At 35.8% G+C, this 26,216-nt stretch overlaps 1 protein-coding gene across 1 annotated transcript; it reads left to right on the forward strand.

Moving 5' to 3' along the window:
* The first annotated feature begins 6,952 nt into the window (after positions 1-6,952).
* On the forward strand, positions 6,953-19,858 carry Dera (deoxyribose-phosphate aldolase). Its single transcript, XM_067093119.1, has 7 exons — positions 6,953-7,210; positions 8,700-8,849; positions 10,251-10,442; positions 13,169-13,303; positions 14,097-14,338; positions 15,234-15,343; positions 17,798-19,858. The coding sequence occupies exons 1-7, from the start codon at positions 7,180-7,182 to the stop codon at positions 17,892-17,894; spliced, it is 957 nt and encodes a 318-aa protein (XP_066949220.1). The 5' UTR covers positions 6,953-7,179; the 3' UTR covers positions 17,895-19,858.
* The last annotated feature ends 6,358 nt before the right edge of the window (positions 19,859-26,216 follow it).

A 26,216-nucleotide genomic window follows, 5' to 3' on the forward strand; every position in this document is an offset into this window, starting at 1 on the left:
ATAGGGTTCAAGAACTGGAAATTGGGGAGAATTCCAAGGAGTGGTTTCAGTGGAAAGGAACCTGTCACGAAAGTGAACAGTTTAGCAATAAATGATATCCGCAAAGTAAAAGCTGCACTGGATAAACAGGCACATTTTAACCAGCTGCTTGAGATGGGAAGTGACTCTACCTACCTGAACAGAATGTTGACTGAAACCATACATTATATGGTGGTGCTGTTGTACTGTAGACTGTTTTATCAGATTTAATGGCATAATGCTGAGCATATCAAATTCTATTTGATGGCATAATGTTTTGGTTTCTTTGTTGCATTTTGCCTTTGGTAGCCTGTTAATAGTGTCCTATTTATACTGTATCTTGGTAGGCTGTTAATAGTGGCCTATTTGTACTTTATCTGACAGCTATGTTACATAGCTGTCCTCTGCAAAATCAGCTTGTTGACTCTTGATAAGCTGCTACTTTTCACAGTTTGCTTGTTTTGCTTTTCAGACTTGTATTGTGGTATTGTCTTACACATACAGATGTATTGATGTTTCAAAACTATGTCAGTGTATAAGGGCAAACCCTTAAGATAATTTTTAAGAGGTAAAAGCCTTAACTCAGTGGTCAAAGAGCACTGAACAGTGATAATGATAATTGTACTAACAATAATGACACGTTCCAAAGTTGTAGGGATGCAGAATTATCCTGTGAAGTCTAAGAGCTAAGAGCATCCAGTGCTCTACTGGCCTGATTTGGTATATCTAAAGGATATATATTGTACTGTATAATGCAGTATAGAAATATTCTGCCCTTATGGATTTATATGTGGTCAATTTTCCCCTTTTGTATTATATTTACAGAACTCATGAAACATATTTAAAGAAAACATGGAAAACTGAGTGAAATTTTAAGATGCTATTCAGTGGTTCATCTCTTATATGAATGGTCCCAAAATAGGCATAAAAAAATTGACTAAAGCATTTTTGCAAGCAAAGATTCCAATTAGTGATCCTGTCTCTCACAAGTGAGTTTCATCAAATAAAAACTTGTTTGTAATAACAGGAGTGATATTATTAGATCATTTAATCAAATTCATTTTGACTCAGGATATGTATTGCAGTCTGTGCCTTGTGTTCAGTCTCAGACCAGATCCTAAGATAGTATAGTATGTCAATTGAAATTTGGAATCTGAATTTGACAAGATTCCCAGTACAGTAGAGTTGAATTTTGGAGTGTTTTTGTGATAAAAATCAGTGTTAATTCTTGAAATAATTTCCTAGGATAACTCATGGATCTATTTGACTTTCTGACCAAACTGCATTCTCTTATGGTGCAATTGTACACCAGACATCAAGTAAAATAATGATAAAAATTCATGGGTCATATTAGTTAATTGGGGCAGCAGAATTTTTTTCCAACTCATTTGGGATGGCATTAGTTTTTATTCACCATTTGTATGTTTGAAATTCACAATTTAAGGTATGGATTGTCCTGTTAAATTAATGTTATGTAAATTATGTGAATTGTAATATTATTTGCATTTTGGGATTTTCTTGTGATTCATTTATACTCATTATATATATGTTGACAGTGTTTGTATTGGTACTTTTGATGTTTAAAAATTTGGTTCAAAGGGTTCATGAAGTTTGGTATAGTGGTGATTACATATTCATAATATGGGTGTGACATGTGCAGTTTGTTGTCTCATTTTGGTGATGTCACATAAAGGATTGTTGCATTTAGTTCAGCTCTTAGCTCTAACAATTTCTTCCCCACTTTAAAGTGTGATGCAGAGTGTATTAGTAGCAGATTTGTTTTAGAAACTACAATACCAAATTAGTTCAGTTAGTTTAAGGTGAAAGTTCATTCAACATTTATTATGGTGTTGGATACAGTAGGGTGATTAGTTAATTTGTTAGTTATGAATTGTTATTTTTTTATGAACAAGGAATAATAATTAGTTTGATAAAGTTTAGTTTTGGCAAAATGTATTGAGGTTGTATTCAGAATTTAATAAGGAAGTTATTAGTAAGCTACATTAGTAATGGGGCAAATAGTATCTTCACCAGCATTTCCATGGTCAGTAATTTTTTTTTTATCTTAGTTATCGTATTCAAAACATTTTTAGGAAGCATAGCTGCTGTTGAAGATAAAAGTTATAAACATGATTACATATTTTAGACATAAATTGTAAAGTATTGTAGTTATACATTTAACTACTGTTATGAAATTCTGGCATATTTCATTTACACAAAATGGTTCTTCATACTTGTGTGAACCAGCTGATGAACTGTAGCATCTTGCATTTTTGTAATGACACAGATACGAAGTTTTAGAATATTGTATCGAACTAACTTTCATTATAAGCCTAGAGTATTTCTGGAAGAACCCATAAACTTTAGGTGACGGCATACCAATGCTGTAAGCTCTCTTGTCTTGATTGTGATGATGATATGAACTCTAAGCCTCTGCACATGAAAGGTGCTTGTTGCCTGCAGTTCTTGTAATTGGAGTTTAAGAAAGTAATTTTAGGAAATTGCTGTTTGATGCCAATTAACATGAATTATGGTAATGTCATTATTGTGATGTGTAGTTCTAAAGTTTTGTTTTCCGGTGGAATACTTCTGGTTGTACAAGTTTATTAGTATCACAAGTTCGCTTTATTATAGGTTGTTAACCTAGAATTTGTCTACCCAGAGATTACTGAGAACTTTATAAGATCCTTTGGAACGTCACCAAAAAGTAGGTAACAGGACCATGGCTGTAGGATTATTACATCAGGCTACAGGTATGGTTGGCAGAGAAGGCTGGTACCTTCTATTTTTCATGTGAGGGTAACCTGTTGCACTCCCATTTACATCCATCTAGTTCAGTCCTCTAAAGTTTCTTTTTATGGAATGTGTTATCTCTCTGGTGTACATGTGATGGGATTGCTAGTAAAGTTGTATTGATGCATTTCATGAAACATCTTTGGAAATGTTATTAACAGTTTTAGAAAACTGGAATGTTTTATTTTTATGCTGGTCTCGAATATTCTATGAATATTCAGTGAGCTGTAGAAATTTGCCAGAGCTAATTCTAGTTGTTTTGGAAATCATAAAACCAGATCTTTAAATATGGTTTTATTGTCCTTTCACTGTAATTTTAATGTGGTTGCACAAGAAGCAGGTTACTGTATGAAAGCTATTATTGTCAGTTAAGAGAAAACTGAAGTTCAAATCCCAATTATAAGTGATGGGTTAATAACTACTATGTGGCAAGTAAGATCACCCCTGAGCAGTGGATCCTCCCATTTCACGTGGAACTTGTCTTCTTTGCTTGCTCAAGAGGTACAGTACATAGGAACCTTTACAGAGCTCTTATCACCAAATTTTCCCATTCCCATTTGTCATAATAAGTATTCATCTTTTACAGCAAAGCTCAAAAGGATGGTTGTCGTTTATTTATATTTTTTAAAAACTGCAAAAGGAACAGCTGAATGCTTCTGTTAATTTTGTGCAGGCATTAAGAGTTGCATAATTCTAGACAAATGTGAAAATACAACGTAAATATTCGAACAGTGGTAGGAAAGAGTAGGGAGATGGTGCCAATAAGGTGTGTGAATTTGTAGTCAGTATAAAGGAAGAGGAAAGAATATTAGGATTTACAGAATTGTAAATCAAGTAAATTGGAGTTGATGTAATGGTCCAAGATGAAATGACTGAAGATTCGATATAGGTGTGACAAGTACATAAAAGGATAATGAAGATTGCTAGAAAAGAAGGCAATGCATGTACTTTGTAACATCTGGAAAGGTACATGCAGAGAGACATAGATTGTGGCATACAAAGAGCAATTGAAAAGAACCCTTGTGCTCTGGAGAGAAGTCTGGTGGCAAAGGCAAAGAGGGTATGGGATGACTGAAATCAGAATCTGAACAAAGCAGAAGGAGAATGATATTGACAGCACAGTGGATGAGGGGAAAAAAAGAATATGGAAATGGGTAAAGTATATTAAAAATGAGAAATGTCGAGATGAAAGGAATAATTCAAAAATTGCTGGTACACATTATGGAAATATTGGACAGTCTAGAGGAAAGTGCACAGACATCAAATATTTGATTCAACAAATGTATGTTGGGTGTCATGACACTAAAATCAAGAGATTGCGTTTGTAACAAGAACCACCATGAAGAAAAGTGTTCATATTTGTATGGAGGAATTTAAAGTTAGTATCTATTAATGAGTCGTTTAAGAGAAAACTGAAGTTCAAATCTCAACTATAGATAAGTGATGCGTTAATAACTGCTATGTGACAAATAAGATTACCCCTGAGCGGGAGAGAGGCACAAGGAGTGCAGAAAGCCATGTAACAACAGAATTAGTGGAAAAGGTAAAAACCAACCTTAAGTTGACTAGAAAGGAAGTAAAGGAGAAAGGCCAGTTGAAAAAGCAGGTGCTGTGGAAGAAGTTTACGGGTGAATGGAAGACTTGTGTATCAAATGTTACAGAAGTTGCATAGGATTGTAACATGAATGCAGCAGGAAATGTTGAATTTTTTAAATGCATAAGAGGCCATTGTGCAAATAGGAGGACTACATTATGGTGGAATGGGTCTTGTTTTGAGTAGGATACTACTGTAGATATTAGATTATGAGGGCAATTAGAGTAATAGTATCCAGGAATATGCTTACTGCTAACTAAAATTATCCAATTAGTGAACAGCAAACATTTATGTACACAGTCTAAGACATGCACTTTTTGTGGTGCAGAGACATGGCTGCTTACAAATGAAAGAGAAATTTAAGTTTGACTAAAAAATGCTGAAATTCATTGCTAGTTTATATTGGGAAAATCTGTATTATTAATGTTTGGTTGATAAACAGCCAAATCTCAAGATTCAGAAGCTTTGGGCATGTGATGAGAAGGAATCAGTCTTTGAGATAAGTATACGAAGTATAGTAATGAGTTTAGAAACAGTGGCCTGTGAAAATGGTAATATGATTGTGGAAAAATGTTATAAAAAGAAAAAACGAAGTAAAGACATGATTGATGATACAATGGGGATACTATACAGTAATGTATAAATGGATGATTGATCAATGTAATGCTGCAATTTGCATAAAATACAGAAATGCTTAAGTGGATGACTAATGTACTTTCGCTGTCTGGGACTCTGACTTACCCAGTGTGTTCCTTACAGCCTAAATTGAAGTAAGTTTGCTTCAACAGTAAACTTTCAGTTCTCTGTAGAAAAAAAAAAAACAATAGTTGTCAAGTTTTATCGTTATATCAGGTGGAAAAAATGATGAAACTGAAATGAACAGTAGAAATATGTTCCCAAATTACCCAAGTTATGAAATTCTTGTGCTTATTAACACTCATTAAATCTGGAAAGCCTAGGTTACATACATTAAAAGTACAACTGCTTTCAATCTAATAAAGTAATATGAGGTGCTGATGGTTTAATCCTGTTAAAGTGTACAGAAATTGCTAAATACAGAAGTATGATGGTAAATGGGTGTATCCCAATCACTATGAGGCTCAGAATCTGCACCTTGAAACTAGGTAAACCACTCCCTTTTATGCCATGATCTGGTAACAGCATGAAGTGCAATAAAGAAAGAGGCAAGTAATGCAAAAGATGAAGAGTTGTGTGATCAAAGATTTAAAGATTTACTATACACAATCATACTCGTTGGTCTCAAGTATTGATAAGGGACAGTTGGACTCTGTTTGTCATACTATTTCTTCCAATATTGGAACACTTCATTAGAATATGTGTAAAGTATAAGTATGTAACTGTACTGCAATGTGTTTTAAAAATTTACTCGTGTACAAGCATCGTTAACAAGACTTGAACATTAAGATGTAAAGGTTCATATCAAACCAAATTCAGAAATTATAAAGGGGACTAATATCATCACCAAATACAGTACAGTAGTACGCACCTGTTTTAACAGAATAGCAAAAAAAAAAAAAAAAAAATAGCATATACTGGATGTACAGAAACCCAGTTAAGTGGAAACAAAGATAAACCCCGTAGGGGTTAGTGCCGTCAGTGCACCTGTAGGCATTACTTAAGGTTCTTTGCAGCGTGCCTAAGTGTCTAATGCTGTGTAAATATACTACGCAAGGGCTTTATCCTTCATTCAGCAGCTAAGAGAAAAATATGGCATTGATTATTGTTTACATTAGGAGCCACAGCTTATAGAACATACACATATATATATATATATATATATATATATATATATATATATATATATATATATATATATATATATATATTATATGTATATATATATATATATATATATATATATATATATATATATATATATATATATATACATATATTTATATTTTTTTTTTTTTGTGTGTTCAGAAAACGAGGTGGCAGTGGCTAACCTTACGATGTAACTTTGAATTGAAGTAAATATGGACACGAATGCTTTTATTATTGTACATTTTGTATATTCATTCTTTCTTTAATTGGTATCGTACAATATTATAAGCGTTCATGCCCATATTTACTTTAAAGTTAGATCATAAAGTTAGTCACTACCACTTCGTTTTCTGAACTGAAAACCAGTTTTATACTTTTTTTCTTATCGCGCGATAAGCTGTCAAGGTCGAGCAACAGGTAGTTACGTATTAAAGTCAAATTGCGATCTTGAAGTCTCTTCTTGCAATGGAGACATTGTAGTTATGTATTAAAGTTAAATTACAATCTTAAATTCTGTCTTCTCGCAATGGAGACATTGCATTCTTCGCTTTTGATATATTATAAACCATAAAGTATATTGCTGTTAAAAATTGAATACGAGAGAGACGTAGTCATGTATTAAAATTGCATTACAATCTTTAATTCTGGTTTCTTGGAATGGAGATAATTTTCTGTTGTGTTACGCGTCGTTTTTAGAATCGATTACGAGATGATAAAAATATTTATCCGTTACACAATAATAAAAGGAGAATTTTAGACCGCATAGAACGCTCCCTGACAACATCCCCTGCGGAACCGCACCCACTTTGCCGAGGTTGTGATTGGTCAGCTCCATTGGTCCTGTGTTTTCATTGGCTGGACAGGCTTCAAAGGTGCTGGACAGCCTAAGGACCTTGAAATTGATTAAGTCGCTCTTCTGCTCATTTGCTGTTCTCATCGCTCAGCCTCCATTATCACGGCAACCACCACCCGCTGACGATTATACAACTATGGATGTTAGGAATCCTGGATGTGAATTGGGTGCGTAGACTTATTTTTTGTAACTTCATGAGATACAAAGGCCTGTAGACATTTCAGCAGGCTGTAGAAAAGTGACAGCATGAGAAAAAGATTTATATTTGAGGCTTGTATTCCATTTCTTATGTAATTTCAGTTCATTTGTGCATAGGCCTAGACTTGTTTTAAAGAGCATTTCCGTGGTATATATGTCATTTGGTTCCTGTGTTACTTCGAGAACAGATTAGTAGACGCATTTCAAATAGCCTAGGCTTATCTGTATTTATTACTTTTAACAGCCATTTAGCATTAAATTTATTTGTTTCGGCTAAGTTTAAAAGGAACACTTACGAACGCACTGTAGCTCAGATGGGCTTTTAGCAGCCTTTTTGGGGGAGAGTTCTTTGCTTTAGCTTAGGGTAATTATCAAGCCTAAAGTAATTGAACGCGTGACAAGTAGGCTAGAAGGTTTAGGCTACCAGCCTACTCCAATCAGTAAACATCAAGCATATTTCTGCAGGTCACAGCCTGCGTAAAAGAAAACAACATATTTCAATAATGATGCATAACCTAACCTTCTACTTAACTTATCCTAGGGTACTGTGTCCTGATGTGGTCAAGGTGGCTTCAGCCTCCCTGGACCCCCATACTCTACCACTAACATGACTTTGAGATATCAGAACAAATTGTGTACAGCCTCAATTTCTGCATCCTTACTTCCATGTCACTATCCAATGTCACTAACTATTGACAATGCATCTGTGGGAATTTCTCTAAGTTTTACCTTTAAATCCGCGTGCTTCATCTCTTTTACTTTCTGGATTTCTTTACTTTGCCGTCAAACCACTCCAACTTCCTCTTCTCACATCTTAAGAGGAGAATGGCTGATATTGCCCGAGTGCTTGACTTTATAGCCTAAATTCTTACATCTAACCCAGAACTGTAACACTTGCCTGTAAGGTATGTTACAGAGGTATCGCATAATTTTCTTGAATTTCTTGTAGTGTCATATATGGAGAGGGGTATTGTACATCCAGAGCAACACTTACAGTTGCAAGTGTTTTGGAATGAGACTTTCACTTGGTGCTTCATATTGCAGGATAAACCTGATGTTTTTGGGACTTGATGTGTTCATGCAATAAGAAGCCAGTTATTTTTGGAGAAATGAAATTTTTTTTTTTTTTTTTGCAGTACAATGACAAAGCTCATGTATTCCCATACTTCCCAAACCATTTTGCATCAAATGTTTGCTTCCAGAAAGTTCTGGTCAGTCCGGTTATTGCAGTACTTTGATAACCTTGTCACTAAATTGACTTAACTAATAACCTCATCCCCTTCAGTGGAGACTGATTAGAGTTTTATTTATAAAGTTTTTTTTTTTGCAGGTTGTCATATGTAGCTACTACTTCTTGCTTCTTGAAGTCTGTACTCAGATTATAGGCATGTAGTTGTTTTGCAGCACTTTGGTAATGTAAATGTGAAATTAAGTTGCGAATAAACTTTCATTTTACAGATTTGGGCTGGGTCAACAGTGTTCGAATAAACTTGCCTTCTGTAAAGCGTCGAGCAGAGACTCTTGGCACTAAGCGTACTGTCAAAAAGCAGTGGCAAGCAGCATGGTTACTGCGAGCTGTCACATGCATCGATCTCACTACTCTTTCAGGTATGACATCATTTTGGTCAGTATTATATGGTGACATGAATCTAAATAAAAAGTTTTCTATAATGGTGGTATTACTGAGTTTTGGCAAATTGTTTCATGATTTCTGTATGCAATAGACTAGGCATGTCCAGCAAAGCAAAGCATATGGTATTGATTGATTATTGTATTAGAAATGTACTGTGTATCAGTTTGACAACCAGTTCAAAATACATGTATCAGTACCTTATTTTAGTGCCTTGAAGATTTGAAGACTTCAGTTTTTATTTACTCATGAAATTAGTATACTCATTATATAGATATATGCATGTTATTTTGCATATGTCATATTTTTAGAAGAGTAGTACGCATTTTTAACTCTTATCTTGCTGTGTCTGTATGTAGCAGTTGCCTCACCATCAAAATTACTGTTTTAAGAATACTGAGTCATATTTTTAGAACTGTGGCTGAACAAAGGAGTTTGGTGGCTTACTTGCCTTCACTTGTGAAATGCGTTTGCCTACAAAATACAAACTTCTTACACACTTTTACCTAAACACCAGTTAAGAGTGGATATGCTAAATTCTGAATAGCATCTGTGTGTGGATAGGCGAGACCACCTGTGTGGTGAGTAGTGTGCTCCCTCTGCTGTCAAAAACTCATTCTTGATTCTCCATTGATTTTTTTTTCTTTTTTGTGCTTTTCAGGTTGTTTCTTTACTGTTCTAAACAATTTGATTATTTTGAGTCTTTCTTGTGCTGTTATTTTCATCTTCATATGTTCACTTTATTGTCATCAGTGTCAAATATGGTGTTCATGGTTTTACGTTTTGAGTGATAGATTTGATTTAATATTTGTGCATGTTGTAACTGTTATTCCACATATTTACTATTATACTTTGACAAGTAAAAGGCAGTGTCTTTAGCAAGTATTAGTGAAATTAAATAATATCTTTTATTGTGTTAAACTGTCACTATTACCCTAATATGGCAAAGACTTTATGGGTGTTAGACATCCCTCCTTCATTAAATGTCATCCTAGCTACCTTGGACTGTGCCATAGTCTCTGTACTGTTTTCTCCAGTCTTGGATTTGAGGTCCCTTACTAGAGGTTGTACCAAGGTGTGATTGCCTTTCCTGTTTCTGTTGATGTTTTTGCATTTTATTTTTTCATTATTATATGTAATGTTCATATTAACTATGGTACATGTATTCAGTTTTACTTATATAGTATTCTTTTTTACAGAAGCCTTCAAGATAAGTTAATTGCTTTTGGATAGTTGCATAAGAATGTATGCAAATTACAAAATTAATAATAAACAGGCCACTTGGATCTTTAGGTTGTCTGTATGTACCTTGGAAAATTAACACAAGTTGGGAAGACAAGTAAGCCTGATGCTAAATTATTTTTGTCCATTTTATACAGGTGATGACACTGATGCAAATGTTGACAGGCTTTGTCATAAAGCTGCTCATCCCATTCGATATGACATCATCAAAGCTTTAGGAATGGAAGATGCTGGTATAACTTGTGGGGCTGTGTGTGTATACCCTGCCCGAGTAGAGGGTGCTGTGAGATCATTGAAGAAAATTGGATGTGACATCCCAGTTGCTGCAGGTAAATGCATATGTTTAGATTTGGTGGATAAATTCACAGTTTAATTAATATCACTAATAGACCCTGAGTAACTCTGTGATTTATAAGAAGTTTTGATATTTCATGTAAGGATAATGATTAACTGCACAGTTATAATTATTAAATACCCAGTAAAGTGGTTGAATTACCTTATGGTAATTAGTAGTACAGTAAAAGAGGTACAGTATTACTGATGGTATAAATAAAAATAAAACACCAGTATTGCTGTCCAATAAATTTTCTCTACATTTTCCACATGATTAAATATCCAAGAGTTTTTACAAATACATTTTCTTGACAATTTTGGCTGGTCAGATCAAGTTTAGAATTACAAACTGACTTGTTGGTTTTATGATGAGTGAGGCATTCAAACAAAATCTTATCCCACTCGTTCCATGCATTCTGTCTCACCTGCTTAGAGTAAGAATGTACTGCATCATTTTTCAACTAGTCTGTTCTTGCTTTTTTTTCCCATTTCATTTTTCATCATGTTACTCTTGTACAGTGATATCAGCACAGTTATTTGATATCTTTTTTGTAACCCCCCATATTCAAAATCTTTATTTTACTGGATGTTAATTGCAGCATTTTTCAGAGTACAAGTATTTAGCAAACTTAAGTGTGGCTGTTGTTATGAAAATATTGTTTGCCTAACTGGGCCATTACTGTATTATTTAAATATAGTAATACAGTTATCAGTGCATGATCACGTATGTGCGTTCTTCCTGCTGTGTTACGTATCATCCCTTGTTTACAGCTTTTCGTTTCTTAATTGGAAGGGGGAATACCTTCAAGTACAATATGTATATTTTTTTTCAAGTGACTGCACTTTCAACAGGCAAACTGTGCATATAATTTGCTGTGACACATTTTTTTAGGTTTTCCATTACACATACTTTATACTTATATATTTTTGAAAATTGCTCTGTGTGTCCAGATAGAGACACACACCATACCTTCATAGAAACTTGAAAAACTTTCCACAAAATAAGCAGTCATTGAAGTACGTTTTCTTTTCATCCCATGACTATTCATATAAATCATTTTGTCAGTTGTATGAAATCTTGTAAGTCTAAAGAGAGGGATAGAAGCCTGGCATCAACCCCATCTATAGTAGGATAAATTGAAATTTGTATTTGTTTAACCTCAAGGATTTTATGTAAGAATTATCCCACAGGGTATTATTGTTTATATAGTGCCCTATCTGGTACTCCTTACATGGTATTAAAGTGTCTTTTTGGCCCTGAGCTGCAATGTTTTATATGTTTTACTCTCTGTTAAACCTTTCACTTTACTTTTAATTCTTGTCTAGCTGTCTTAACTTCTTTCACTTTACTTTTAAGTTTTAATCTTTCATGTGACATTAATCCTTTGGACAAGTCTCACAAGTCTAGAAATGTGACACAGTGGTCTTATGAAAATTTTAATAATACAGTAATGCAATCAGTAGAAGGTCAGTCATTTAAGGATTTCTGATACTCTTGAGAACCAGTAGACTCAGAAACTGATAACAGACTCTTATGCTATGACTTGATTTGCATTATCCAAGTGTTTTAGAAGTTTTCATTGCATAAGAAAGAGGAGATTGGAGGTGACTTGTGTGTTACCATACTCAGGGGAGCTTTCTTGATGTCCAGGGACCTTCATCCTAAAGGGGCCATGCTTTGGAGTGAAACTATTCAAGGCTTTCCTCTTCAAGATGGAATTCTCACTGCTGCTTTTTGTAAATTTCACATACTACTGCGTTCTGAATGCTTTTGCCCAATAATAGTGTTCTGGTGTTTATACTTGTGTTAATATGTAACCAAATGATGTGTGGTACTTGTTACTGTTGCAGATATTTGGCCAAACTGTTTTCACTAAAGACCCCTTTTTAAGGGTTCTGTGAAGGCTAGGGTGAGAATTACACTTGTTTTCACTTCATGTTATCATTGCAAGGTCTTATATTAAAATGCCAGGATTTTGTTGTACCTATTTTAAATACTAAATGCTAAAACAAAACCTTTTGATTTTAAAATTTTCAGGATTTTTTCCTTTACCTATTTTAAATACCAAGTACAGTACTAGAACACATTCTTTTGATGACTGGGTGTCATGCTCTTAATGCCATGCTTGTGTCAGAGATTTCATAAACCTTATTTTGTACTTCATACTCTGTTCTTAGAGGCTTACTTTTGGGTATGGTAGTATTTGTTTGTAAATTTCTTTAAAAAAAAATCTTGTATGAGTAAAGTAAAATGACACTGATGAAAAGAAATTTCATGCAGAAGAAGAAATGTATAGTTGTGTGTTTACTCATTACAATAGTCAGTTAAATATTCTTCTTTCACCTCCATTCTTGGACAAACATTTATTGTTAAGTGATATAAAAACTGTTTCATATCTTTTACAAGAAAAATAGCACATAGAATATATAATTATTTAAAAATTCTTTTATCTTATCTACAAACAGAATTCCTATCTTGAAAAGACAGTAAGTATTTAAGTATGTGGGAAGTACATCAGTTTTACTTTAATAATAAAAATATTTTTGAAGAGTTTGGAAGGCGTCATATATAGAGTATATTTGCTTGTTCTTATGCCTTTACAGAGTATCTGTGCTTGTTATTACACAAGATATACTTTTCCTCAGCTCTTTACATATAAAGACATATTAAGACCAATCAGAGCAGATTAAGGTTTCATTTTAATGTCCTAATATTTTACAGTTGCCACTGGCTTCCCATCTGGGCAGTACTATATGAAGACTCGACTTGAAGAAATCAAACTGACTGTTGGAGCTGGAGCAAAGGAAATAGATATTGTAATCAATAGGGAAATGGCCTTAACGGGGAACTGGAAAGGCAAGTGTAATTTTTCTTTTGGTCTTAGGTAGGAGCCTGATTACGTGTATTAGCTATAACATTATTACAGTACTTGAAATCTAACATTCCTCGGTATTACTTGAAATCTAACATTTCTCTGTTTTGGTAAGAAAAAAAATTTATTTTAATGTGATTAATTTACAATAGAGGGAATTCGTTCACTTGCATAGAGTTGATAGCCATGTAGTACATATAATCAGTATACTGTATAACAATCCTTTTATTCTCGGAAGTCAGACCTTGGGGAATGTGTAAAGTCCATACTGTGATTATTTGTTACTATTTTATTATATAATAATAAAAATAATAATAATTAAATGGAAATGTACTGAAATTTCTCTTGTAACTCTAAAACTGGCAATTTCATTACATGTATACATACCATTCCATGGTTCTTTAGTAATGGAATTTTGGAGTGACATATTTTACTAATAATAATAATAATAATAACAATAATAATAATAATAATAATAATAATGTTACTCTGGTCAGGTACTGCATATTATTATGTACAGTATACAGTACATCCCTGTATGAGAAAGAATTTGGTAAACTTTAACCATAAACAGTATTGCAGCTGAGATTTGATGTAATAGGGAGTTTACTGTATTGCTGTTTATTTCCCAAAACTAGTAGCCTTCTATCATTGGTATATAACATTCATGTTGTAGCCTTCTATCATTGGTATATAACATTCATGTTGTAGTGTGCTGAATTGCACTTGGAAGGTTTAGGTTTTATATCATTTCTAATATCTTTTCTGGTATTTCAGGCCTTTATGAAGAACTTAAAGCCATGCGAGAAGCCTGTGGGGATGCCCACATGAAAGCTATCCTTGCTGTCGGTGAATTAGGTTCTATGGCTAATGTATATAAAGCATCACTTGTTGCCATGATGGCGGGGTCAGATTTTATCAAAACGTCTACCGGCAAAGAAGGTGTGAATGCCATATTACCAGTTGGAGTTGTTATGTGCAGAGCTATCAGAGAATATCATCAGCGAACAGGATATATGGTAATACTTTATACTTATTATCTTGGAATGAAATTAATTTTTTGGTATTGCGAGGAAGATATAATCCCTAAAAGACTACAGTACTTGTCCATTAGTTGAATGTGCCCATACGACAAACAAACCCAATAGGCTTAGAAAAAGTCATGGAGAATTCTTACTTATAGATCAGTGGAGCATGGACCTAGTTTAGTGAGACCTTCCCTGGTTGATAGAATCCCCCATCTCTCCTTTTCCAACACTACTTTTCAGTAGTTTATCATCAGAATTGTAATTAGCCTTCAGTGAATTATCAAAAAGTAGTGGAAAATTGTATGTAGAATATTAAGTGACTTTGCAGGTCCTGATCCATTTTGCTTGATTTGTACCTTGCATAATATACTGTAGATTTTTTGCAGCATCATTTTTGCCCCCTTGCTTCCTGTTTGTTACTTCTCATTTAATAATTTGGTTCCTTCCCACCTTTTCGAACTTCATTCATTTTATCTTGCACTAATTTCCACTGAAGGACACATCCTTTTATGCCAGCCCTATGGCAGTCTAGGAAAGGTCTTACCCCTCTGGTTAATGCAGTTGCACTAGTTTATAATTCTTTTTGATTAGTCACTTCCTGCAATTATACGGCATTGCATTGATTATGTTTCTTACTTGCAACAATGAAGGTGCAGTACTTCATGTCCAGCTTGTCTGACTGGTTTGAAAAATCAGTTCTGTAATTGGACCATTTCATAACCTGTGTTGTTGTTGACTGGGGTGAACTTTCAGATTTTGTTCATTTTATTCCTGTATACAAAACATGTTAGAATTCTAGCTCTGAATATTACCTAAAATTCTAGCTCTAATGTCAAATTATTATTTTTTCTATATGCAAATTCATAGCTCATGCACTATTTATTAGGTGGGTTTCAAGCCTGCTGGTGGGATCCGTGCTGCAAAAGATGCTTTAAATTGGCTCATACTTATTAAAGAAGAACTTGGGGATGGTTGGTTAAACAACCATATGTTCAGGTGAGTAGAACTTTAAGTTGTTAGGATTTAATTGGTGTGTTTTGTTATATACATTACTTTTAACTTAGCATTTTTTCATAAGCCCATTAATCATTTATTGCAATCTTGTTCCAATCAACCTAAAAAGCCTTCACTCCTCATGCACAGACCTCTTAAGAAACCTCAGTTACTCATTCATTCATGCAACATAACAGTATCAGTATTATCAGTGCATCACTCTCCCAGGCTTCATCATAATATGTATATGATATTAATTATTGTAAATTCATATCTTTCAGTGTTATTTATGACTGTGTAATGACTGACTTATTTTTGTAGTGTATTTGTTAAGGGCCTACATTTTTCTTCACCTCACAAGTTACTGCATTTTTATTATATTTCTTTCTGCAAGCAATTTTCTAGTACTGTAATTTCATTATGTGAATTAATTTCCTGGGAGGGTATAGTCTTGCCTCCTTCCTGTTATTTTTTTTTCTTTTTGCTGGCAGTTTTGCTTGAAATAACATGTAATTCCTGCTTGTCAAGTTGTATTTCATCTCACGTTCTCTGTTAAAGTAACCAGTTACCTTTTATGCCTTTGCTGTGCTACATTTCATTGCTTTTATTTCTGCGTGTAATATTTTGTCATATATCACAACTTGGGAAATTTACAATATGTGAGTTTTGAATTAAATTTTAGTTTGTGAACCACAGTTTATTTATTAGTCGGGGAATTTATGAGTTATAGTGATACTGTGATGTAGTGACAGTGGTTACTGTGTTTTATCATTGCTTTTTTTGTATTTTTTTTGTCTATTATTTATCATGCCTCACCATATTCTTAAGGTTTCACTTGGTTGGGGTTGTAGCTCATTCATGTCTTCGCTTGATATGTACCCCCCAAACTCCAGTGTCATGTAGGGGTCAACAGGGCTTGCCTCAATGACATGCAATGTTTGTGAGGATGCCTGTGTAGATCAGTGATTCTACAAATGTGTCCTACAAACGATGTACTTTTATGACTTGGATGGACACTTCAGAGTCTTCTGCTTTTGGTCATATCACTGTGTTTTCAACACCCTTCACTTAGAGTTGGGTTGCTAGACAACCTGTCTGTGCCTCCTTCCCCTGCATAGACTCAAGTCCATATCCAGAGGACTTAACATCTTGGAAGTCTCAAATCAGATGGTTGTACTGCTCATCCTTTCAATCAAGGGAGGGATATTCTTTCTATGTCTTCCTTGAAAATAAACATTCTTGCTCCTATAGCCACAATCACTGCTAATCCCCAATGCAAAGTTTTGATACCAGTTGTCATTCCTCTAGTAGAAGTACTTCGTACCATCAGCAGGGTGATTTAAGTGACTTGTTCCTCTTAGTACTGGCATCCTTTATACTTCTTCCAAGAGGGCCCAGTTTGACGCACTGCAAGATGTGGTGTGTTTTTGGAGGAATCTGAAGAACTGCTAAAGATCTTTGCATGTTTTCATTTTCAAGATATGTCCTTTGCTCTTGTGCTTGACTGGCTGTGCGGGATTTTTCACGTTTGTGTTTAACTCTTTCAGGAGTCATCTGTGGCTAAAGTAAGGCCAGACAAAGCGGACTCTTCTGTGAAGCTATATGAATTTCCTTTGGCTAAATCAGTTGTAACTAATCTCAAGAAAGTGATCCTAAAGTTGAAAGGCTGTAATACTAGCTATGCTTATCATAATCTGACAGAAAACACCCATCACTTTTTGTTAGCTGACTGGTGACTGCACAAGTTTTACCTCATTCATGGGTGTTTTTCATTGGCACACCATCTATCCTTTGCCAGAGAATTCATAGCCAAAGATGCCGTGGCCCTTTATCACTGGACCCTAGATATGACAAGAGAGTATGTAAGGAAGTCTTGACTTTGTTGAACTGTTAGGATTTGGTCCTTGCTGGTGTGCTGTTGACTGAGTGCGCTCCATTTCAGGAGGGTGTTGCCATACTTCTGACCATTTGAATCTTTACGTCTTTCCAGGAACCCCTGGTAAGGTAGTTGGGTGAGAAACTCATATCCACAGTTTATATCTGTGTAGAAGGTTTGTTGCAGATGAAGTCCCTCTCCCTACCTCTAATCATGTTTCCTCTGGTTGAAGGAGATATATACAAAGACATGGGGCCTTGAAGTTCTTTGGAACATATATTTCGTTTCATTTTTGAGGACAGATAATTATTTCTCGGTGGAAATAAAGAGGACCTTCAATGTTTTTTTAAAGTTATTCAGTTATTGTTCTTAAAGAGCTGCAATTTATGATATGATACAGTCTTTTATACAAGAAGAAACATATTGGTCCAGCCAATTGAGTTTAGCATTATGACAAGGTAGTTTTGTTATAAAACTGAATTGTAATAATGTTTTAAATATGTAATATTTTATATGTACTAAAAATGAGTGAACTTAGGCTACATGAAAGTGCGTAGCACTGATAAACTGTTTTCTTCCAGAATTGGAGCTTCAGGTCTGTTGGGTGACATCGAGAGACAGCTTTTCCATTACGTCTATGGTCGTTATGCTGCAGGATCAGAGCTTCCTATGGCTTAGAAATTCAGAGAAGCATTACTTCCTTCAATGCTGCAAGATTTGGTCCAGTATTGATAGCTAATTTTGGTTGCTTTAATGTTCTTTGGTTACTGTTGATAAATACAGCTGCACTGCCTTGTTATGATTACAGAAATCTCTCACAGTCTATATGTTTTCAAATGAGTATGGAAAATCCTTTTTGTTAGCGTAAGATTTTTTTTTTTCATCATCCACAGATATCTGGGGTATATCATGCAAGTCTGTACAAGAGACCTGTATTTGTAAGTGTGATGTAATGGCATGCAGTAAAATAATAAGCTTAATTCGAGTAAATTTTATCAGTACACATAAAGTTATATGACCAACAATTTTTGCTAGTTTTATGTACAGTAGAAAACAGACATGCTTTGTCTTGTATAGGTGAAATATATCCCTGGAAACTAAACTGTGATACTTCATTGGTACAGAGAAGGTAAGTCTTTTTGAAAAAGACTGCCTGTTTTGGTGCATTCCATTACTTATAAAGTACCTTTGTATTTTATATAAAACAAATTTGCTTTATGGTATATATAAAGTAGCTTTATATTTTATATAAAACAAGTTTGCTGTGTGGTACATGTAGAGCACATTTGCTCATCAACTTGTGAACACTAGAATACTTGGTAAACTGATGTAAATAGTTCACAATGTAGCTATCCAAGAAGTGGATATATCAGTCCGTTTTGAATTGAAAACTTTCAGAGTTTTTTACTTGATTATTAGTGTGCAAGAATGCAAGAATATAAATTGGAGTATATTACTATGGATAGGTATAATACTGGACAGTTTTGCATGTGAAATGAAATATCTCAAGTTTATGGACACTACTGTAGTTAACTTTGTCATGTTTAGAAGCAAACTTTTCTGAATAACGGGATTCTGAATACAAATTAGATCTGGCTCAGATGAGGAAAGCAGTTCATGAATTAATTGGCCTCATGGTATGGTATTTTATTTATATATCATACAATAGGTGCTTCCTTTCACTAGAGCATTGTACAAAAAAATCATTCAATATATGATCGTATGTTATCATTGGCAGGTATATAATGCTTCAGTTTGAAAATATATTCAATAAACTGTACAGTATAGGATATAGAACAAAATCATTTGCAAATCTTTACATGAGATGTTAAAATGATCTCATGATATACAAGACAGGTGTTGCAGCACATCTCAAAGTATCCTAATGGTGTGATAGTAACCTTTTTTTTTAATGTGATTTGTATCAGTAACACGTTAGCATTGGGGTTTTTTAATGAATTTATATAAGTTAAGTTCATCTGTATAATAATGGAACACGTTCCAAAAAATTTTCAATTGGTTTATAACCTAAGTTTATATATTCTTTCCAGTGTAGTAATATGTCTTCAATTAATGTGACAGCTAATTAATGTTCAGTGTTATCTTATATGCTTTGGTGCATTCAGTACTGTTTTAAAAAGATGTTTCAAGTTTTAATAGTGGTAGTAGTCTGAACTAAATTTATATTTACCAAGTGATATATATAAATAGCAGAATTGGTTGAAACCATGGAAAACTTTTCGTGTGAAAAAAACTTGTGAAAATTAGTATTCTAATTTACTTAAATATTGATAAATTCATGATCATATATGCAAACTCAGATTACAGTGGCTGTGTGCTGTGAAAGTTGCAAAAGAATATATGCCTCTAAAATTTGTAGCCTTGCCAAGGAGTAATAATGTAGTTCACATGGCAACAGAACTGGATCCAGCTTTAGGTCATCTTCCTTGGTTGGTCTTTGAGTATTTTAAAGCTATTGAAACAATTTTCAGTTAATCACTTTCTGTAAAAATCTGGAATAAGTGGGTTGTAAACCATTTTCCCATAAGGGGTACTACTTACAGTGTGCATTTGTGGCACATTGTAGATGGCATTAAAGCTTCTTTGCAGAATTCCTTCAATTACAATTGCATTGCTTTCTGTTTTTACTTTTCATTCATTCCCTTGGCTGTCTTAAAATGTTAACTGTACCTTGCTCCCTCTTCATTTTGCATGTGAGAACAAATCCTTCAGGTGAGTCATGTGGGTACAGCAATGTTACAAAGTGATCTTGTAAAACTACTTTATGATGATAAAGTAACCCAGCTTACAAACTCCCAATGAAATATTTTCCAACTGTTAGTAGTTCTGCTATTGGAACTGGAATGCAACGTTAGGAGCGACACAAAAACATCTATGTCATGGAAGAGGAGGAGGGAGCAACTTAAATGACCTGCTAGACCGAAGAGAGTTGTCCTGTCCAGAGACGAAAGAATTCACTTGGTTAAGGACACAGTCAGCCTGGTTAGAACACGGCAACCCCAACGATGCCTTTGTTTCTTTCTTGGGGCCCCACAAGGGCTTTGAGACCCATAGGATAATCTGAACTGGTAGCCACATTCTCTTATGCTAATTCGTTGTACCCACGAATGAGTTCCACAACTTCTGCTGACATAGTTTGAAGTTCTTAGTTGTCTGCATCAAGAGGGAGAGGACCTGCTTCCAGGCCAAGAGATTCTCAATCTGGCCTGTTAACTGAATCAGTGGCATCCTGTTCATCATTGTTCACTACTGGAGCATAAGAATGGTCAGGGGCTAACACTCTGGGTATACAGTAAACCCCTGGTATTCGCGTTCTCACGATTAGACTCACGATTCACGCGGGTTTCTATGGAACATATCTACCCATTATTTACAGAAAATTCGCCCATTCGTGGTATTTTTCACTGAGAAATATTCACTAATTACTGTATTTTCATATAATTTTCATGAATAAACACACTTTTTGTGATAAAACTATTAAAATACTCATCTATAAGCATTTTTACAGGGTTTTTCTTGTGTTTAAACTATCAAAATGGGCAGTTCTAAGTGTTTTTAGAGGGGTTTTAAGTATTCGCAGATTTTAGCTATTCACGGGGGTGGGTGGGATGCATCCCCCGCGAATACGGGGGTTCACTGTATATCATTCTAATGAAAGTTAAGGGACTCTGTCTTGATAGCGGTTCCAGCCACACGAACAAGAGCGTGGACTGTGTTAAAGGAGAGGATGGCCATGGCTGGTTCCACAACTATAAAAGGACTCTCATTACGTGGAGAATGGTCACGGCTGCGTGAATGAGGCCGTGAACTACTTGCCCTAAGAGAGGAACAATCCCGATCATGAAAACGCTCCCTCAGGTGTGATGTCGACTTCCTTACGACTGCCTTGTTGTCTTCTTAATGGCTGTGGTCTTAACCCTCATTTCTTGAGCAGGATGAGCAGAAGGTGAAATGACTGCGACTTTTTGAGAAGCCTGAACTGTAGATCTATGGCTCTTAGGGGAGACTTCTCTTGTAGAGTGCATTGCTGGACAAGAATCAGGAACTGGGCGATGCTCATCAGTAACTACGGTAGTAGATATACAGCTGTGAACCTTGACAGACACACGGCCATCTGTAATGGCAAGTAACTCTGGATGGGCAGCTGGAGACGAACCAGGAACAAACTTGGAGGCAACGATACGGCCGTGATTGGCCGACCGAGAATCAACTGTAGGAGATGGGTGGTATGTCTTGCCCCCAGACAAAGGAGAAATGGAGCGGGAATCCAAAGAGGGCCTGTGGATCTTGCGACGGGGCCACGAAATCCTTCTTCCTCCAATGCCTTCGTGGCATGGGACGAACAGATGACGAAGAAGATGAATGAGAAAAAGAAGACAAGGAAGATGGAGATCTACGACGTCTCTTCTTAGATTTCTTTGTATTGGAGCAGCTGAACTTCAGAAGTGCACTTTCAACTTTATCCATCAAGGCTTGAACCAAGGAGTTGGGAGGAGAAGATGTAGAAGGCCCAGGAACAGAAACCGATGGAGGGACACAGCCAATGAAGGAACGAGTGTAGGCCGAGGAAGTTGCAGCTGTAGAAATGCAAGCAGAAGTCACAGACACCATAGCTGTAGAGACTGACATGGTGGCAGACACTGGGAGATGGGAAACAAGAGGTGGGACAGCAGGCCCCCAAGGTGGGGCTCCACTGGTAGGCCCAGTGAAGACCAACACTCGGCTTCTATGCATCAATCCCAGAAACAACAGTACAAGGGGGACCTGCCTCCCTCCTCATGGGGTGTGGGGGGGGACAGAGGATGCTAAATCAATCATGAGATCTCCCGGACCCTTCCTCAAGCTATCTAGAGATGAAGCAAGAGAAGAACAAGGAGTAAAATCTTCTTGAGAAGAAGATGCAATGAGAGATAAATCTGGTGAAGGAGAGAAAGAACAAGAAGGAATGGTGGCATCTGACGCCATTGGAGACACATAGCCTTCCCATTTCGGAATAGCCGATTTCTTGTATTTCTTCTTACCATAACGCTTCCATTGCTCCAGAGACCAATCACGACACTCTGAATAGGGGTTACTTACATTGCAATCATTTGATCTGCATCTGCTAAAAGTTGAATGAGGATCAGTATCGAGAGACTAGATAACGAAAGCATGGGTTGTTACCTACCCCAGGACAGTTCCTTTGAGGCACAGCCTTTTTAGGTGATTCATGGGTTGCATCTCGAATGGAAATATACACTGATAATGACAATATATCACGGAAACACACAAAAACAGAATAAAAAAACCAGAACACCAAGGTGAAGAAAGAACAGGAAGTGTGTAAAAAACCGGCTTCTATGCTAGAAAGGGCAGTGTACATCTTGCCTGCGGACAGTTTGAGAGAGAACTGGTGAATCATGGCGTATACAGAGGGGGGAGAAGAGGTCAGGCTCTGCCTACTTTCTCTCCCCATTGGCTGATACACTCATGCCACCAAACCTTGTTCTATTTTTAAACCGGATCCAGCTGTGCTTTGAGATTTTCCCTATACATAAAGACCTATGGTTTGTTCCATGTATGAACAATGGGAAATTCAAAAACGGATTCAGATTGAAGGAAGGGTTGTTCACGGAAGGTTTAGTGGTGATAAATGAAGAGAGATGACAGCTACCACGATTCTGGAGGAATAATAATTTCAGGAGAGGAAAAATCAGCCATGAGAGACAAAGCTGTTGAACTCCAACAGAAACAGTCCTTATTGTGGATATGGTAGTAGGGTGCACAGTTCATGGGAATCCAGTCAAAATCTAGGAGGCAATCCCCAGCTAGAATCCTGGCAATAGGCAGCAGATCATGAAAGCAGCTGACTGGGAGCTGGACACAAGAGGGTGGTGATCGCCACAACCAAAGAGTGTAACTATTTGATTTTTGGACCTGACAACCTACAGCACAACAATACTGTACACCCATAATCTCTGGTAGGTTACCAGGGCACAAGAATGAAACCTTACAAAATATAAGTGGCTATAGTCAAGTTATGCAGTTTAACAAGACCACAGCTAAAAAGAAGCTTGAACACATGGTCACCAGAAGGAACTGGTCACAAAGCCAGTCAGCAGAGCTGTGCATAGTTCAGAAGAGAGCAAGGACTTTGCCTGGGCACAAGGAATTAGGGAAATTGCTCAAATGCAGAAGCCAAAACATGGCTAGTATATGGGTTGCCACAGGAAGGGAAAGGCGGCTGCAATTCTCTTCCTCTTAAACTCATGACAATGATAGATTTTGGTAGAATAAGCAGTCCAAAGGTGGTTTTGCTCAATTTGACAAGTTACAACATGAAATGAGATAGGTGGACTAAAGAGGATTGTTCCTCAGAGAGCTGAGTTGCAAGTTTGCATAAACAAGACAACTGTTGGAAAGTTGCCCTTAGATTCCCACTAATGTGTACAGATGTGGCATAGACATCAGCTGGAAGGCAAATGAAGATGTCATTTATTGATATATAACAAGGCTGGATCTCCTGTACCATTAGTTTTCATTCAACCTGCCAACGCCCAGGTTGAGAACACTACAGTCCCATGGAGGTATGACAAAAGAAAAGAAATGAGAACTTCTAAAGGTGCCCAGGCACTTTTCCCAATTCCCTTCTATAAATTTAATAGATTTGTGTTGAAAAGTATGCTCAAGTAGTTCTGGGTAGTGTGCTTCAATCATGGCTCTTCTAGGTCGATGCCTCCCATAACAATGAAAGTAAATAGGTTAAAGGCATCAGACTACACTGGTATTTGGGCAGTTAACTGATTATTACTTCTTTTGCAAAGTAGTTTCATTACTCCCAAGACAGAAATTGCAGAACAGTTTAACTTAAAAAGCCAGAGACAGAGAGCTTCTCGAAGTTGTTCAAACCATTTCTGGCACAGCATCAACTCCTTGCAACACTTTAGAAACTTCTAAGGCATATATATGTCTGCAAAAATTTGTGCTTACTGGGAAATGAAGGATGTGGTCACTGCATCTGAAATAAATAATTGTGGGCTTTGCCCAAGAAGTAGGCAACACGTTTAGGCTTACAAAATACTACACACAGACATGGTCTACTGGAGAAATACAGTAGCATACAGATAAATGTACAGTCACTCAAAAATGTTTTGCAACATGTTCCAGAAGTTTTCGTTCACCTAACAGTAATTTGTTCTTTTGATATTTACAAGGAAATGTAATTTTCTTATTCGATTTTGGTTATTAATCATACGGTTAACAATATAAAAAAAGAATGGTGAGTGAAAAATTCATATTACGAAAAATGACGAAACATTTTGAAAAATTTCACTTCAGATGATTGGGCAAAAGAGTCAAAGAATGGGCAAAAGAGTCAAAGAAGAAACTATATTTCGAATCCAGATAAAAGCTTATTGACTAATAAAATAATATTGAATAACCATCAATGAAATTATATATATATATAAAGAAAGAAAGAATTCAACCATTATCGTTGTCAAAAACAAAAAAGAAAAAATCTCATAACGTCATATGTTATCGTGTGACTCCACATTCAGGCAGGAAAAGTTTAAACTGTCTCGTCACTAAGCCGGACCACAATCATTAACTTGCATAAGACTAATGTTTCTATCGTAGATATTGCTCGGCAGCTTAGCGTAAATAAAACAACCATGTATAGAGGGATACACCAACAGAGAGAACGAGCAAACATGATAAATTCATTATAAAAACTGGAGGACAACCTCATTGTTGCACTACTGTTAAGTATCATCATCGGATGATCACTGAAGGAGCTCCGCCTAACTCCCCTGACTACCGATGTTGCTATAAAGAGAGAAGACATTACATGCTATCCCTTCAAGTTGCTGCTCAGACCATCCGTAACAGGCTGCATGAGACCAAGATATTATTTCATCATACTCCTGCCAAGAAACACTTCATATCAGCGAAACACAAAGAATAGAGGCTGGGGTTTGCGTTATAATATAATCCAGTGGCCGATGATTTCTGTAATGGTCATCTTTATGATGAGGAGACATTCTCCACTGATGAGCATGGTAGTCTTCTTCACTGCTGGCATTTAGCATTAGCTAAATTAATGTTGAACTTCTAGCTAATTTTAATTCTTTAGAAACTTAGATAATAAGAAATACAAAAGTAGGCATTATATGTTCAGTTAACTTCATAAGAGGCATCAAAATGATAGGCCTAAGTAGCAATGAAAGAAATGAGAAATTACACATGATAACGGCATTTTATATATATGTGTGTGCGCGCGATTATATTCTATGTATTACAAAAAGACGTGAAATCTGTTAGTCTAGTTCAGTATATTTTATATTAAGTTTCACTAGTTCACAATAGGTATAGGATTAGTCATTCAAAAATTTAATTAATAATAATGTGAAGCAAATCTTTACAAAAGTCGTATTTGTTGATGTTAATAAGACTAACAGTTCAACTTGTAACAGTCGTAGGCCTATGTCTACAAAGTTCACACATATGGAGATAAAACAACGATAGTGATGGCAGTTGGAGATGAAAATATTAAAACATAAGAACTGCGATGACCTCTGAGTATTATAGTAACTTCCTTTAATTAAGTAAAATATAACAACAGTAAGCAGTATCAGAAAAAGCCCTGCTTAAGGGAAACTGCAGCTAATTTCTCGGACCCACCACTAGTGTTCAGCTGTTTCACGCGCTTACAACTGAGTTGCCAAAAGCGCCAGAGTCGCTATTATAAGCTGTTGTCCGAAAAGTTTTGAAGTATGTTGCAAAACTTTTTTGAGTGATTGTACATGTGAACATTAATGACTGGTGATACTCACTTGCCTAGTGTCCCAAGTACTGTACTCTTTTCGAAGGCAAAGTTTGAAAGCCTGCCCTTTGAAGCATTAAGTAATAAGCTTTAATAAGGCTATGGTTTGTATTTTTGTGTAAATAAATACCTTGAGGGGCTTACAAACAAGTACAAATATCGCAAAAGATGATAGC

The sequence above is a fragment of the Macrobrachium rosenbergii genome, chromosome 49 (genome assembly GCF_040412425.1).
Source record: "Macrobrachium rosenbergii isolate ZJJX-2024 chromosome 49, ASM4041242v1, whole genome shotgun sequence".
NCBI classification, from domain to species: Eukaryota; Metazoa; Arthropoda; class Malacostraca; order Decapoda; family Palaemonidae; genus Macrobrachium; species Macrobrachium rosenbergii.